This window comes from Pollachius pollachius, assembly GCF_949987615.1.
Source record: "Pollachius pollachius genome assembly, chromosome: 6".
Lineage (NCBI taxonomy): Eukaryota > Metazoa > Chordata > Actinopteri > Gadiformes > Gadidae > Pollachius > Pollachius pollachius.
Genome location: NC_136939.1, coordinates 25,594,576 through 25,611,964, shown reverse-complemented (window position 1 = coordinate 25,611,964; position 17,389 = coordinate 25,594,576). Strand labels below are relative to the sequence as shown.

The window sequence follows — 17,389 nt, the reverse complement described above, 5'->3', positions numbered from 1 at the left end:
GGCAGGACCAGGCTCACGCTGGGTTTAAAATTCATCCTCACTTTTCTAAACCAGAGGGACTTAAGTACCAGAGATGATGCATTAACTTTATTCTGCAACTTTTGGGGTCAGGTCGGTAAATCAGGGTCCGAATTAATTGAATTGTCAAACTATTTTGAATCCTGCCAGACAATTCATAAATGCATTGTAAATAGTTAACCACAAATGCACAATTACATTTAATTTGAATTGAGTGCAATAGAAAGTTAAGTTACTAAGTGACTTAACACAACCAAAACACCAGATATAGAAAGACACCAGACATTAAATCCTTTAGATTTTATGTTTTTTACCCAACTTTAACAGGAGTGTACATCATTTAGGCGACTCAAGTCGAGGCAATCGTCCGAAACATTTATTTTCTTAGGGGGCGTTCATTGTTTTGAGTTTCGTGTTTTTATTACGAAAGAGTGTCAAATATCACACAGTTCACAACATAGAAAGAACAGAAACACTCCGAAGCAAAACTCTTGACGGAGAACAAAATGCATGCAGGTTAGCATTTAAAATAAAAAAGGCCAAACAAATAATTAAGTAAACTAATAACTCATAAATTCACGGACAAGCCAAAAGTTTTCTCTTTAACTGAACAAATTTCCACTGCACAACAAACACCAACTCAACATGGGGCCGTACTGGGAGTCCTCTACTCCCATTCTTCGTCATCGATCGCGGCACTGGACTGGCAGCCTCCGGTCTGTGGAAACATTCAGGGCGTTTAACAGACACTTTAATCCAAAGAGATTTACAATAAGTCTATTAGTCAGAAGAAAGAGAAATAATATCTCTGTCAGTACAGTAAGGATGTTCATAGAACCAAGTGCCAAGCACTTACCTTCACTAGATTAACCCATTCCCCTATACAACAAAGACAGCTAGGATAAGATGCTACACCATGCCAAGTTATGTTTTTAAGTGCCAGGATGTACAACGTCCAATAAGTGCGTACATTAAATGCCAAGACGTACAAACATACCATAAATGTGTACATTAAGTGCCAGGACGTCAAAACATACAATAAGTGCATACATTAAGTGCCAGGACGTACAACATACAATAAGTGCGTACATAAAGTTCCAGGATGACATCATACAATAAGTGTGTACATTAAGTTCCAGGACATACAGCATAAAATAAGTATGTACATTAAGTGCCAGTATGTACATCATACAATAAGTGTGTACATAAAGTGCCAGAATGTACGAACACACAAGTGAGTACATTAAGTGACAGGATGTACCAACATACATTAAGTGTGTAAGAGGGGTGTTTTTAGGAGAGCAATGGAGAAGGGGCGATGTAGGGGTGAGACTATGCAGAGAGAAACAATTAGCACTCTATTGTGAACGAGTTACCTTTCTGTTGTCTGTGGAGGCGAACACTCGTCCCGTGGGGTTGAAGCCGCACGTACCGGAGGCCCCCAGCGCTGACTGCTCCAGCCAGGACGGCACCTCCTGCTGGGCCTGAACACACATTAAAACACAGGGTCACTCCCTTCTAACGGAGGGGAACGTCTCCTCTGTACACTTGGGAGGGGCGGAAATCTCCCAGGTCATACAGAAATTGACGTTGCAAGAGCTTAGGGTCGCAAAGAGTTCAAGGTATAAATGGACTGCGTTAATAGTGGTGGCGTAACACCAGCCCTTTCAGTAACCCCGTCGCCCTAATGTTTCACTCACACTACAGAGGATCTTGACCAGCGAGCGGGCCAGCTGGTTGTCCTGGTCCGGGTCGTAGAAGGAGACGGCCCGGCCCGTGTTCCCGCAGCGCCCCGTGCGGCCGATGCGGTGGACGTAGTCGTCTATGTTGCTGGGGAGGTCGAAGTTCACCACGTGCTGAACATCCTTGATGTCCAGGCCGCGGGCGGCGACGGAGGTGGCCACCAGGACGGGACACTTTCCTGAGCGGAAGTCCCCCAGGGCCTGCTCACGCTCCCGCTGCTCCCGGTCCCTGTGAAGGAAGGAACAGAAAGGATGATTGACCTTGATTAGAGACCAGTGATGTGTTCCAATATCCATACTATATGTACTCACTGCACTTGGTTTAAGTACATAGGACGTTCCAATTACAGGGATGCAAACAGGTGAGGGGTCAAAAAAGTGAGTACATACAGCGACTTGTTCGGTGCGCGCGCCGATCCCACGTGAGACCATGGAAGGTGCGCAATGATGAAAAGGGCCAAAGATTTCTGCCTCATTCTTTATTTAATTGTAAACATATTAGCCATAGCTAGAGTAACGGATGAAAACAAACACATTTTCATTTTGATAGAATTACTTATTTTTATTTTTGCCACCAGGATCTCGAGTGCCTGACGCCTATGTTTGGCCGCATGCTTCATTCTTGCCCTCTTTTCAGCCCTGACGAGCTGGCTGTCGCCTTGCATGGTTGACTCTGCCGTCGGTGTGTCAATGTGTATATTAACTGATGTAAGTCGCTTTGGATAAAAGCGTCTGCTAAATGCCCTAATTGTAATTGTAATGTCTTGAGGAGCTAAAGTGAACAAAACCAATGCATTAACATTTACCATATGTTGAAAGAATAGGCCAATATGTCAAAACTGTTAATGCAATGTAATAGGTCATTTTGAGATTATACTAACAGGATGTCTAGGACTCTTAGTTCTGAATGAATCCGCCTCTCTTTCAATATAAAGCTGGGAGAAAGGGAGTATCTTTCCCTCAATCACGAGCTTTGCCATCTCTTTAGGAGTTGCATCCTTTAGGTGCCCAGCTCTGATAAAACTCATGAAGAGGTTGAACAACTCTAGCTGCCTATCGTGAAGCTCCAGGAGTACAATCCCTTTTTCTAGCGCGGAGCTTAGCCCGCCGGAGCTGCCGCCGAAGCTTCAGCGGAAGTCGGAAAGAGGAGAAATGGAGTAGAAAGGGATTGTACTCCCGGAGCTGAGCTCCCGGACTGCCGCCGAGTTCCCCCAGCCGGAGCTGCCACCTAGCTTCGGCGCCAGTTCAGCTCCCGGAGTAAACTGTCGGACTGTGGCCGGACGGCTTCGACTGCGGCCGGACTGCAGTCCGGCAGCTCAGCTCCCGGAGTACAATCCCTTTCTTCTCCATGTCGCGGTTCATGGACTTCAGAGAGTCAATGCCAAAGTTCCTTCCCCCCAATTCTTCTCAACCATGGCCGAGATATCCCCCACTAAGAGTCTTTACTTGGGGAAGTACCAGAGACGTCAGACAGTCTTTATTATTCATAAAATCATCCGAGGCGCACATAGCTTTTGGCCGTGATATTAGATATATTATATGAATACCCGTATATAATATTATCATGTTATATTATATAGATAGAGCTCCAGGAGTCAAACAGCAACAATCCCTTCTCCTCCATGCTGTGGTTCAGTCTGACAGCTCATTGGTCAATGGGCAGCAGCTCATTTGCATTAAAGCTACAGACACCAGAAACAGCGCAATCTGAAGGGACTGAAACAGAGGGGAATAGCGGTAGACAATATTTTTTTTCCTAAAAGCTATTTCCAGCAAACTGCTTCAAAAACATGTTTTCTGGAACTCAAATACTTTGTTTACTTGTTGGGAAAACACCATAATATGTCTCCTTTAATGTTTGACAAAATGATACCAATACCAACCTGGAAAACCATGACATACTCCTTCAGGATGGCGAGCATACCCTGATACACACTCAGCTGTAGCTCAGTTTTTGACGTCACTTCTAACGTCAGCTCAAGTTAACTGATTTCATGGATGAAAATGAACAGACGTCCGAGATCAATACCGGGACATAAATCCCGAAAAGGTGGAAAGAAACAGACATTTCCTGTTTGGCCATCAGTCTGATTGATATAGGCCTACCTTCATTTTTTATCTTAAAAAAACGGGGACAGAGTTTCAATTTTATTTTCCCGGGGACAGGCAACCAAAAGCTGCGACTGTCCCCTGAAACCGGGAACGTCTGGTCACTTCATCATGGATACTTCCAAGACAATTAATATTCATGTTAAACTTTCAGCAAAAGACTGCAACCTTACCTTAGGCAGAGGTCTTGCCCTTTTTGCCGAAAAAACTATCTGAGTCAAATGGATCCCAATTGCTTCTGTAACTGACATTTTTCAAGCAGAGCGTATTTTCACCGTAAAGACTAGTGTATCAGACCATATACCACTGGAAAGCTCTCGTACTTTACTCTCAGGAACCGGTCGAAATTTTTGAATTGCCCCAACCATTCAGGAGTTCCGGTACAAGCTCGCGTTACAAATACGTCACATGCTGGTGAATCTTGTCTCTGTGATTGGACGGTCGTTCTGCGGAAGTGGTGTGGGCCACCGTAATGATTAATATACGGGCGCAAGCTCTATTTCTCCGCTTGATAGTTTTTGAATGATCTAGATAGCAGAAACGTTAGTTACGGGAATGAGGAGTGCGCATGCGCACAAAAGTTCCCCCCCCCCCTCCAAAAACAAAAACTCCTCGGATCTGCATGAATCACACAAGTGACCCATTTGGCCGGCAAAAAAAGTGAGTCTCACTTAAAAAGTGAGCTGTTTGCATCCCTGCAATTAAGATCGGGGCAAAAATAAGTGTACTGAGGAGATACGAGCAGTAGAGTGGAAAAGCGAACCAAGACATTTGACGATGCCCTCAGATGAGGCAGTCTTCTGTCGCAGTTGCTGTCACAGCATTCGCGAAACACTTGCGCTGATTACTTTTTAAAATTCAGACTCAATCAAAAGGTAGGCTACACTACTGCATGAAAATCCTAGCCAAAATGATACAATTAAGTATTATACCACTAAAATGATATTCAATATCTTCCATAAAGTACTACTAGAGTGTTTCGGGTCTGTGCAGTCTGATCAGGCTTTAAGAAACTGGCAGCCTGTTTTTAAAAGTTTGTTAAGAAGCGGAAGATTCAAGCCTATATTTTACTGTGACTGTTTCAGAAAGGGATTGAGTATCGGATTAGATGGCCGCACATTAAAGAAACCGTAACTGCTCAGCTTTTAAAACCCTAATGAGCGAGTCCCTATATACACATGCAGTCCTGCCTGGGGCTTGTCCCCCATCCCTTATTGTAGTCTAACCTCTCCTAGCTAAGACCCAATAGCTTGGTAATGTCACTCACCCATGGATGCTTGTGGTGGCGACGTTTTCCTGGCAGAGGAAGGAGGCGATGAAGTCGGCTTGCCTCTTGGTTTCAACAAACACCATCGTCCTCTCGGTTCCTAAAAATAAAAACCACCAGCAACAACACCTTGAGATCGTTAAGTCGTACCACTCATCTTAAATTAAGCATCGTTGACCCAAGAAGTGACCTGAAAGAAGTTGTTTAAAAAGGGTTTATATTTTTCCTACAGGTGTCACCGCCAAAGGCCGTTTGAAACTCCACCTGGATGCACACTGGATAGATCAGTCTACCAGCCTACCCAGTGGACCGTAGCAAACGTTGCTCATCTGTCCGTCGTACGTAGGTGGACACACCCACTTATGCCAATAAATCACCCCTTTAAACTCAGTCAAAAAGGGTTGGCCCATTCTGGGACCAGTAGTCTTTACCGGTGTTCTTCAGGATGTCTAGGAGCTGATCCCTCTTTGAGAACTTGGTGACCTGGACCAGCTTCTGCTCCACGTCGGAGCAGGCCCCACCCACCACGCCCACAGCCAGGAAGAGGTAGTCGTTCTTCAGGAAGTCTCCTGCCATCCTACTCACAGAGACACAAGTCTATCAGCTTCACCTACACACACACACACACACACACGTCTTATCAGCTTCACCTACACACACACACACACCTCTATCAGCTTCACCTACACATTAGGGCTGGGTGATATATCGATATCTGAAATATAGATATTTTTTCAAAAGAGATATGGAACGAGACGCTATCGTCAACATCGATTGTTTAATTTGCGTTGAAAGCACAGCATATTTTATCAACAGCAGTTTCGAACCGTGCCTGCTATTTCGTAACTCTGCTTATCTCTCTCCCGCTCTCCCTCCGGCTCACACACATACGGCCCCCTTTCCACTCACATCACTTTTTTAAATCCCCTACTGCGCGAAACATGGAGTCCGCCGGCAAACGCGGCGCAGAGGAGCTTGTATGTAAGCAGAAGACAAATGGCTCCATAGTTTGGAAATGTTTTGGGTACAAGGTGTCTGACGAATGACAGAATCAGGTTTTTGTGCTTCAAATCTGTGCTTCAAGTCTGTCTCAACTAAAGGGTCGAGTACGACCAACCTTTTCCATCATTTGCAGCAGCACAACGTGCTGAAAAATGTGTGCAGCGACCCAAAATCTTAAGCTTTCTCGACATTAATTATTTTTATTCGGATAAAGGCAGTACAGCAATTGTCCCAAAATGATTCCGGACTCCCGGACGCCCTATGGAGTGTCCAGCGGGTCTCCGCTCCGGCGGGTGTCGCTCCATGTCGCGATTGTGCTTCAGATTGATGAGGAAGTGGAAGAACCAGAGACCGTCGGGTTGGTCGGGAGATATAATTTAATTAATATATAATAAGATTTATAATATTCCGGAGGCGCACACAGCTTTTGGCCGTGATATTATATTTCAATGTTCTCAAATACGAGGGGGAGGCAGTGTCTTGTCCATGGCTTATTCAACCATCAAACTGTATTCAATTCCGAATGGTAGGAATAGTAACGGTAAATCCAAACGGTAGATAGGTAGGCTATAGTAATAACGGTAACTCCCCCCTCATCAGCAAGGCAGGTCAATGAGCACAGCGACACAGGCAGGCTGGAATTGAGAGCACAGCGACGCCACCGATGTAGAATGACGAGTTGGAGCACGGCAACAGCAACTATGTTATTGCATCAATAAATATCGATATTTATCTTATATCGATATTCTGCTTGAAGATATCGAGATATGACTTTTGGTGCATTTCGCCCAGCCCTACTACACGTCCAATACACACAGGTATATCAGCTTCAGCTACACGTCCAACTAGGGCTGCACGAAACGGGCAAAATATGATATCCCAATATCTTTTGGCTGAATGGCGATATACAATATATATATCTCGATATTTTCTAAAGAGTTGGTTAGATGGCTTCGTCGCATTGTCCTGCGTACTCGGTGAGGGTTTCAGTGCGCCCTAACTTTAATCCCCCGCCCCCTCCCTTCTCCGTTCCATTTGGGAACATGTTTGGTTTAATTTTGCTTGTTTTGTATACTTTAATTAATCAATTAATGGCGCCACCAGAGGGCACCCCCAACATATTTGCTGCCCTAGGCGACCGCCTAGGTTGCCTATGCCGAGCGCCGGCCCTGGTTTCGGGGCAGAAGCTGTCGTGGCCGGTGATGCAGCAGCACAGCCACAGAGTTTTACGCATTCCTCATACTGCACTTTGTGCCGCTGCTGTAAATGGTGGAACAGATTTGTCGTGCTTCCACTTTTAGCTGCAACGGTTTTGCTACATTTTACAGATGACCTGCAGCTGCTGCTCATCAGTTTTTTTAAAGCCGAACCATCCATATTATGGAGCCGTTGTTTCTCCTCTTTGAAACAATTTAGTCTCACGCCGCCGTCTCGTTTTCTATACCGGTATCCTCCATGCTTGTTGTGTTTGTGGGGGAGCGGCGGAGCGGGAACGAGGCGTCTTTACACACCGCATGTTCGAAATGACAGTGGGAGGGGTCGCGGTCGCGCTCAGTCTCCAAGGCAAACACAGACGCTTGAAGCGGAAACTTACCATTTTAACGCATATATCGATATTGTCAAAACTTGTATCCCCTTGGAAATTATATCGATATATCTTACATAGCCGATATATCCTGCAGCCCTACGTCCAACACACACACACACCTCTATCAGCTTCAGCTACACGTCCAACACACACGTGCTTCAGCTACACGTCCAACACACACGTCTATCAACACACACACACACACACTATCACAAAAAGACCCAGGTCCATCCCGGCTCCCCTACCTCTGGATGTCCTCTGGGTAGGTGGCGCTGAACATCATGGTCTGGCGCTCCTCTTTCGAGGGCATGCTGACAGAGCCCACCAGGCGACGCATCTCTGGCTCGAAGCCCAAGTCCAGCATGCGGTCGGCCTCGTCCAGCACCAGGTAGCGCAGCTTGGTCAGACCCACCTGGGGACGACAACCAATGGGTCAGGGGAGGGTATCACAGGGTACCTCACGATACTATACGTGGCCCCGAAACTGATGATATCAAGATAGTGATTCCGTGATAATCAATATATTGTGAGACAATCCTATAACGATACATCTCTACCAATGAATACTAAGCCACTGTGATTTTTTTGAGTCCTGGTTTTTCGGTCTTTATTCACGGTCCAAACTAAGTTTTTCAGTTACTCGTCTTTGAGTCATCTTTCACCACCTCATAGGGTAAATTTATTTGTCCTTAAAATGTTAAACTGTTGCTACTGGAGAAGATTCACATGAGAAAGACAAATACATTTTTGTTGTAAATTAAGGCTTCTGTGGTGCAGTACTAAAGCAGTAAGCATCTGATCCTAAAGCAGCAAAGATTAGAGTAGTAGCATCGTTATAATCTCAACACCAATCCGTCGTCAAGCCAGCAGGCAAGATTTAGGGCTCAAGACTAATTTGTTAGAAAGGCCTAAGCCATTCGTCAGCGCTAAGTGAGTGAAACAGCGTCTGATAAGATCTGCTCTTGACTCCACTGCCTCCGCTGTGTGAGACCAGTGATGTTCAGACCACGTCCGGCTCAGTTTTGACTAATCAGGGAATCTCTTCCTCCAACGGTTGATAAGACTGGATCTCTTAAAAAGACCACATTCGAATGACATGCAATACTTAAAGGGTGAGAAGCATGGGGAGGGAGGAAGACGGGGACAGAGAGATAGGGACAGACAGAAAGATTGACATAGACCGAGAAAGGGACAGAAAGATTCTCCCCAAGTTCCACTCCTCTCTAATCTCTTGACAATCCTATCTTACCAACAACACTGTTGCCACGGTCACACCATCAACACCGCTGGACGGATGTCGAGCGAGTCTGAACACACTTCTGTGTGAACAAGATGGCGACTCACCTTCCCTCTCCCGATCATGTCCATCAGTCTCCCTGGGGTGCCACAGAGCAAGTTGCAGCCCCTCAAAAGGTCTCTGATCTGATGCCCCGTGTTGATCCCTCCGTACACCACCACTGGACGCACGCAGGTCCTACAGGAAGGAGGGCAGACAAGGACATCTGAGAACCACATCTACCAACGCTTCCTTTAATCAGTTACTCATCAAGCTCTGACGTTCAGCTACATCAATATACCTTCAACACATAAAGCACCAAATTAATACACATCTAGATTGCCAGGGCGGGCAGACCACTTATTGTAAGTCACTTTGGAGAAAAGCGTCTGCCTTTTATGTTAAGTCATTATGGACACCAACTCCCATGATGCATTCTGAACAAACCCTGCACCCAAGGAACAACAGATAGTATAAAACATAAGTAATGTTAGGCATTGCATTAGTCAGTGTTTTAGACATGGTTTTGTAATTAAATCGTTAAGAGTTCTGTCATTATGACACCAACTCCCATGATGCATTCTGATAAACAATCCCTTCACCCGAGGACAAACATGCAATAAACACTAATCTTGCCACGGACCCATGAGCAAACTTGCGGGCCTCCAGGAAGATTTGGTTGATGAGCTCGCGGGTGGGGGCCACGATGATGGCCTCGGGCTCCTGCTGCTCGCTGAAGGAGCTGGCCGCCACACCGGCCGCCATCAGCTTCTGGAGGATGGGCAGCAGGAAGGCCGCCTGGGGGAGAGAGAAGGGAGAGGTGAGACCAGGTGAGAGTGAGAAGGGAGACCAGGAAATGGCGAGGAGAGTGAGAAGAGACCACTAGGAGAGAGTGAGGAGACCAGGTGTGACTTGGAGGAGAGACCATGAGGAGACACATCTCGTCAGGTAGACGTTTGCTGATGAAGAGCTGGCAGTTTAATTCATGCTTTATATTTGTGGAGCGTTTTTCTGGACACTCCCTTTACAAGACATTTATTATTATTATTTTTTTAAAAAAGGTTACATCAAAAGATTCAAAGCATGATAATTGAAGACGAATGAGTTGTTATGTTCTTGTAAAACAACGTAACCATTGCCTGCCTTGTACAGTAACACATGTTGGATGATTTCAGTAGCTTTTCAAATTTTAAAGCCATTTTGTTTTCAGCGTATGTTAACACCTTTAAAAATATATCAAAAAAACGTTAAAAGATTGTATCTCCGTTGTAATGTAATACGATATATGTCCAACGTTTTCAGTAGCTTTTCAAAATTTCCAGTTCCTTTATTTGATTCTTTAGCCATTATATTTTACAATTTTCAAATCAAGTAACATTAAATACTTCATGCCATTCGTCAAAATCTATACACCACCACCACCACTACTACACCAAGACAAGGAGCAGATGATTTGTGTACACTACTACACACTTGTGGGTAGTAGTGTAAATGGTCCCGGTCTTGCCAGGGTATCTTACAGTCTTTCCGGAGCCGGTTTGGGCGCATGCCATGATGTCCCGGCCAGCGGCGATGATGGGGATGCCGTGCTTCTGCACCGGGGTGGGCTTCACGTAGCCCGACTTGGCCACGTTCCTCGCCAAAGACTCACACAGGCATGCCTCCTCGAACGTCTGGATGGAGGAGAGAAACGATATTAATAATATACGCTTTACAAAAAAGACTTACAGACAGTACACACTCAAACTAAAAGGCAAATAAACACTACAACAATAGACAACACATTAAGAGGAAGGGTGGAAGATGGCGGAGGATGATTAGCCAGATGTTGTAGGCGGTCCTGAAGAGATGGGATTTAAGCTGACTTTTGTACGGAAGGAGTGTATCAGAGTTTCGGATGGCAAGAGAGAGGGAGTCCCAGGTGGTAGGGCCGGCGATGGTGAAGGCTCTGTCCCGATGAGTGGGACAGGTTGTTCAGTGGAAAACGATGGAAACGCAATAGTCAATACATCATTCGATTCCCACTAAAGCCCGGTTGGGTGATTTTATCGGCCTATCACAGATACATCGGTAGGTGTAGAATTTGTGTTGATTTATTAACGTAATCGCCTCTTTATTTCCCTCTAAATAGAGCACATCCATCAGTACATCACGTTCTGTGTAAAGGTTAGTTAGTAGCTCCTCCCCTACAGGTCATTGGTTCCTTTAGCTCTTGGATTTAAGGTAATGTTGCTGTGGCCCTAAAGGTTGTATCAGCGATGTTGGGTGACGTCACTTCTGTTGGTATTTGAAGCGAGATCCCAAACTAACAGCCTGCTCGCCCCTCCCTTCTGTGTTACGTGCATCCAGTAAAAACTATAATGAACGCAGCGCAAAACCCCACAACAGCCACCCCTTGAGGGTGATTGGTTGGAATTAGGGCTGGGCGATATTGCAAAAATTATTCTCACAATTATTTTTTCGATATTGATAACGATATTAATCACGACATAATTCCATACTTCTGAAGCCTGAGCGTTCATTAGTTAAACCAATACACTTGTTTATTACCATATTTGTGATAAGGGAACATTTAAATATAAACATTTAACTTCAAACATGTTTTATCTGCCCCCAACAGAACAATATAAGGTAGCTTGCCTTGTAAACTATTGAAAATAATGTAAATGAAAATAAAAGCTCTGACTTCTTTCACATTTAACTCATTTGGCAGGGCTTTAGAAAACATCTTAAAAAGTGGATGAATAAAGGCCTTGGCACATGAACCGAACTTTAATATATAAAATATGAACTACGTAGTGCTTATGCAAGTGCAAAACGTAAACATTGTAAAACCAGATATTATGCTACATAAAATAATGCGTTTAAAACGAAAAGATCTGTGAGTGACTATCACAAACTCCTTTGGCAGGGAGGCAACAATCCCAAATGTTTGTAGAGCTTTATTTCTGCTGTGTGATTGGCTGTTAGGTACATCCATATCAGAATTTTTTTTGCCCAGCCCTAGTTGGAATACTATTTATTTTGGTTTTGGGTGGCTGGTAGTACCATTTGTTTTGTGTACAACCTCAGAGCAGGGTCTGCAAACCGAGACAAGGGTTTTTGACTGCCTGCTTATGGGGCAGGCAGCTGGCAGATCGGGTGGAAAGATCAGATGAATGTGATCATTTATGTTTCGGCCTAGAATTGCTGATACAACCTTCAAGCATTAATAGAGGTTAAGGCGGGGGGTCGACACACTCACGTAGATGGCCTGGGGGGGGTTGAGGCCGCTGACGTCCACTAGGATGTCGTCGTACTTGTTGAAGTTGATGCCCGACGCGTGGTGGGCGAAGATGGTGTCCTCGTCCTCAGCCAGCGGCGGGGGGATGTATGTCACCCTCGGTCCTCAGGAGGGAAGGAGTAAGGGCTAGTGATCGACCCGATATACCGGCAGGCCGATATTTGCGTTGTGAATTGTGACTTGTAACATTTGTCATCGTGTAATTTTTATGACGTAAATTAAGGGAGCAAAAGCAGTATTGGCTCCAAATATCGGCTCACGAATATCGGTATCGGTTATCGCCTAAGACTGATGGAAAAAAATAAATAAATAAAAAATCGGCTCAAGAATATCGGTAATAAAAAAAATCAGTCGACCCCTAGTCAGGGTTGACTGATATGCAGTCGACTCACAGCAAAGTGGTGTAGCGTGTCAACAAACATCTGGAGACTTACTTTCGTCCCCTTCTGTTTCTCCGTCACCGGTAGAAACTGAAACAGACGAAGTAAGGGTTAGTGATTCAACGCTGAACTCAGAAGGACTGAACTGGAACTGGGGGGGCTTAGAGCTGTACCCCTAAAGGAAGACAGGCATTGTTTGGCTCAACACGGATTACAAACTATAGCTGGAGCAGCAATTGATGCTTGTTTTCGGCACTTTAAAACATTACTTGGCATGGTGTAGCGTCTTATCCTATATATCTTAGTTGTATACAGGGAATGGGTTAACCTAGTGATTGTTAGTGCTTGGTTCTATGAACATCCGGACTGTACCGACAGCGATATTTTTATTGTTTCGCCATATTTTGACAAATGTACTTATTGTAAGTCACTTTGGATAAAGGCGTCTGCTTAACGCCCTGAATGTTAACGTAAATGCAGAAACACCTGTGGCAATTGAAGTATTGATTACGATCAAGAAATGAGATAGTCACCTTTAGAGAAGTGATCCTCGTCTTTTCCACGATAACCTAGTGATGAAAAGGGTTACACAGGGAATAGAACTACAGCAGGTAAAAATCAGTCTTTTACAAAATCGTAGTCTAGACACTTTACCTCCACCACCTCCCCTTTCCTCTTGGGATCCCCCTAACAAGAGACACAAATTGGTATTAATTGAGGAACATACTTTAAGGGTAATTCCGGTGTAAAATGGATATGGGATGTTTTGTATGATAACGAGTTGAAAGATAGATGCTTTCTTCACTTGGCTGTTCTTAGCCGATTCTATCAAAACGCTATAAACTTCGAACGATGGGGGCAATGGTTATGGTAAAAAGTAAATCGCTTTTTTAAACCACTTAAAAGGCTGAAAGTAGCCCGACACTTCTTTAGTATATAATAAAGTCTTAACATATAAAACGAGGCATTGAGAACTTTAAGTGTACAGATTGTTTATTAAAAATGTTATTTTATACACACAATACCATCAGTAGATCACCCTTCGACGCCATTTTGTTTTTAAGACTCAATAAGTACATTGGCGAACAGAGCTTGCGTGTTGCTGACGGATGTCACAATCTCTGTTCGTCAAACTACCTAGCGAGTCTTAAAAACAAAATGGCGTCGACGGGTGTTCTACTGATGGTACTGTGTGTATAAAATGTACTTTTTAAAGGTCCCATGGCATGCTACTTTATGGATGCTTTTATATAGATATTAGTAGGCCCCAAACACAGTATTTGAAGACGTTCCCGAAATTCAGCCGTGGTACAGAATTACAGCCACTACGAGCCAGTCGCACATTGAGCTTTCCCCAAATGCGCCGTTTCGGTGTCTGTAGCTTTAATGCAAATGAGGAGAGAGGCGGGTCAAGGAGGAGGGTGGGGGTGTGGCTCTGAGCAGCTTGCAGCCACTGTACCATGCACTCTGTATACATTGGATGTATCGCAATGGCGAGGCGCACACAGCCTTTAGCAGTGTTCTGTAAATATTCTTGAACACATGGTCCTGGAGCTCTATATCTAAATAATATCATATTATACATAGATATCGACCACGTCTGGTTCTCCGATGTCTCTGGTTCTTCCACGTCCACATCAATCTGAAGTAGACTGAACCACGACATGGAGGAGAAAGGGATTGTTGACCGCAATTGTTGACCGCGGTTTTCTCCCGCCGGAGCCTCGCTGCCGAGGGACCACCGCCTCGGCAGCGGTCAGCGCTTAGGCACCACAGCCTCCTGCAGCACCGAGGCGGTGGTCCCTCAGCAGCGGGAAGTGGGGCTCCAGCAGGAGACATTCATGGCCAACAATCCCTTTCTCCTCTATGTCGTGGTTCATGTACTTCAGGGAGTCAAAGCCAAAGTTCCTTTCCCTCAATTCATTCTCAACCATGACTGAGATAACCCCCACTATGAGTCTCATTGTGGAAACACCAGAGACGAGAGTCTCACGTGTTATGCGCCATAGCACCAACAGCAGAACGGTTATGCAAATAACAAGGAAGTGTACAACACTTGCGTTACAGTCCTGGAGCTCTATATCCAAATAATATCATAAAACATAGATATCTATATCATAGTACATATTATCAAGGCCAAAAGCTGTGTGCTCCTCCAGACGATATTATGAATCACAAACGACTTTGTAGGGTTCACCGGCGTCTCTGGTTCCTCCACTTCCACATCAATCTGGAGTAGACTGAACCACCTGCTGCCTGGCGGTGGTGCCTCACGGCAACTGGCAGCATGTCGCAGTTCCTGTACTTCAGGGAATCAAAGCCAAAGTTCCTTTCCCCCACTAATTCCTTCTCAACCACGGCTGAGATAACCCCAACTACCGTCTTGTTGTGGAAATATAAGAGACGTCAAAGAAGCGACGTGTTATGCGCCATTACACCAACAGCAAACACTTGCGTTACAGTGTGTGTAATCACACACACGGCGCTAGCAGTCGTGTCTCATTGGTGGGCCAAATTCTCTGGGCGGGCAAGGCAGAGAAAGGGGAGAAGCTTAGTTCCTTTATGACGACATATGGGACCACATTCCAAATCAGCGCGCTTGAGCCTTCAATTTTTCCAAAGGCGAGCACAACACCTAGTGCTCGTTTAACACCGAATGCAAGATTAAGCCACTGGGGGACAATAGGCAGGCTAGGGGAACTCGTATTTATGTAAGAAAACCTCAGTGAGATTTTCATGCCATGGGACCTTTAATAAGCAATCTGTACTTACAAAGTTCTCAATGCCTTGTTTTATATGTTAAGACCCTTATTATACTACTACAGAAGTGTCGGGCTGCTTTTAGCCTTTCAAGTGGTTTAAAATAGCGATTTAGTTTTTACCATAACCAGTACCCCGATCGTTCCAAGTTTATAGCGTTTTGACAGAATTGGCTAAAAACAGCAAACTGAAGAAAGCGTCTATAAACGTTTTTTGTGCTCCAAACGATTCAACTCGTTATCATACGAAACATATCCCAAATCCATTTTACACCGGAATTACCCTTTAAAGTGATTCTTACTATAATATGGGTAAAAGGAAAGAATGAATAAATATAAATATACATATGAAAATCTGCTTCCATCATGTAACCATCATAGTTTTGGGGGAAGTTTTATATACATTGTTGAATTCTGGGGAAAAAATACTATACATTAGACAGGAAGAATGTGTTCTGCGAGGCCATTGGCTGTACCTCTGAAAGAGCCCTGCCCACCTCTTCTACCAGAGCCACCATCTTGATATCCATCATCTTCAAATGAAAAAAAAAGATGAAACACAAGTGTAGGCAAACTATCTACACAAATCTGAAAGTTAAATAAATATAACATACCTCCAGAATCGCTCCTAAAGCCTCTGCCGCCCCCTGGTGGTTAAATCAAGTACTTATTACCATGTGTGCCATGGCGCCAAAGAAATCAAACAACTCATGTTTAAGTAACAGGATCTGCCCCATCATCACCTCTTCCTCCTCTCCCTCTGAAACCTCCTCTTCCTCCACCGTTCCAGGAGCTTCCCTCCGTATCTAAGACAACAGAACCACCTAGTCAGTCACTGGGAGGCAATATCACACCGCAACACCATGGATAAATAGTTTTAAACTCACCATTTTCGTTGTCGTCTCCACCTGTATGAGACAAAGACCTCTTTAAGTTGTAGCTTGTTTACACCGCCCCTCCACCATACAATCGTCATTTTAACGTAAAAACATAATTATTATATTCACCAGAAGAAAAACCTTTAAATCCTTCTCTTCCTCCACAACCTTTGGAGAAATAATAGTATTAAACCTTTCAGCTTAAATAAAGTAAACTATAGATGATATCAAAATGAAACCTTACTTACCTCTCCCCCCAGAATTTCCCCTACCCCCGAAGAATCCTTCTTTATTGCCTGTTTGGAGCAATTATGTACTCATATTTATACTTTCATTCACGTTTGAGCAGTTTTAAACGCAAGAGATTTACTCACCATTGTGGTCTACTCCACCACCTCCTCGACTATTCCATGAGGACGTCCCGTTGGAGACTATACAGTTATCTGTATATAAAAAAATATATACAGATAACTAAGCAGAACATCGACCACCAATTAATGACGGCGATTAACTTACCGCCATTTGATGCAAAACTTGACGTGGTGGTCTTAGTTTCCTGTGATCAAGAGACATTGACACGTGTAAATAATGCGCCATTGCCAGTTCATTTAGAGACCAAAATCGATTGCAGATTATTACCTTTTCTTCCCACTCGTCACCCATTATTCACGATGGAGTATTTCAGTATTTTCTAAATAGGATATTGACAAAAAAAGTGTTGGTTAAGTCAGAAACAACAGACAGAAACAAGCATTAACATTTTAATGGAAACAAGTTCGCCATTACTGCCGCATATCACGCGCCCTGTAGGGGCCTTTTACCCAGCTGCTTAGTAAATTACGGCTAAATGCTACTGTTACAAAGGGTGGCGGACCAGTGATGATATCCAAAAGGAAAGGTTTAATCATTTTAAATATATTAGATTATACATCTAATCCTTAATATATATAAAATTGACGGGGAAACACCAGACTATTAAAACACGTGTAGGTGATGGGCGAAAGGTCCGACGTAAGCTAGTAAGCTAGCGGCGTGGGCCGCGAATGTTCCATGTGGCCTTAGCTAGCAGCCTTAGTTAGCGGCCAAC

General features: G+C 44.3%; 1 protein-coding gene across 1 annotated transcript; it reads right to left on the bottom strand.

Moving 5' to 3' along the window:
• Positions 1–638: 638 nt before the first annotated feature.
• ddx4 (DEAD (Asp-Glu-Ala-Asp) box polypeptide 4) lies at positions 639–16,965 on the bottom strand (the record flags this gene model as incomplete). Its single annotated transcript, XM_079738194.1, has 22 exons — positions 639–736; positions 1,395–1,502; positions 1,719–1,989; positions 5,137–5,236; positions 5,568–5,713; positions 7,972–8,138; positions 9,071–9,200; positions 9,646–9,800; positions 10,523–10,675; positions 12,247–12,389; positions 12,720–12,755; positions 13,199–13,234; positions 13,320–13,352; positions 15,901–15,957; positions 16,039–16,071; positions 16,168–16,230; positions 16,312–16,332; positions 16,432–16,470; positions 16,551–16,598; positions 16,677–16,733; positions 16,819–16,858; positions 16,942–16,965. 22 exons carry the CDS (start codon positions 16,963–16,965, stop codon positions 686–688), a joined length of 1,911 nt encoding a protein of 636 aa, XP_079594320.1. The 3' UTR covers positions 639–685.
• Between the last annotated feature and the right edge of the window lie 424 nt (positions 16,966–17,389).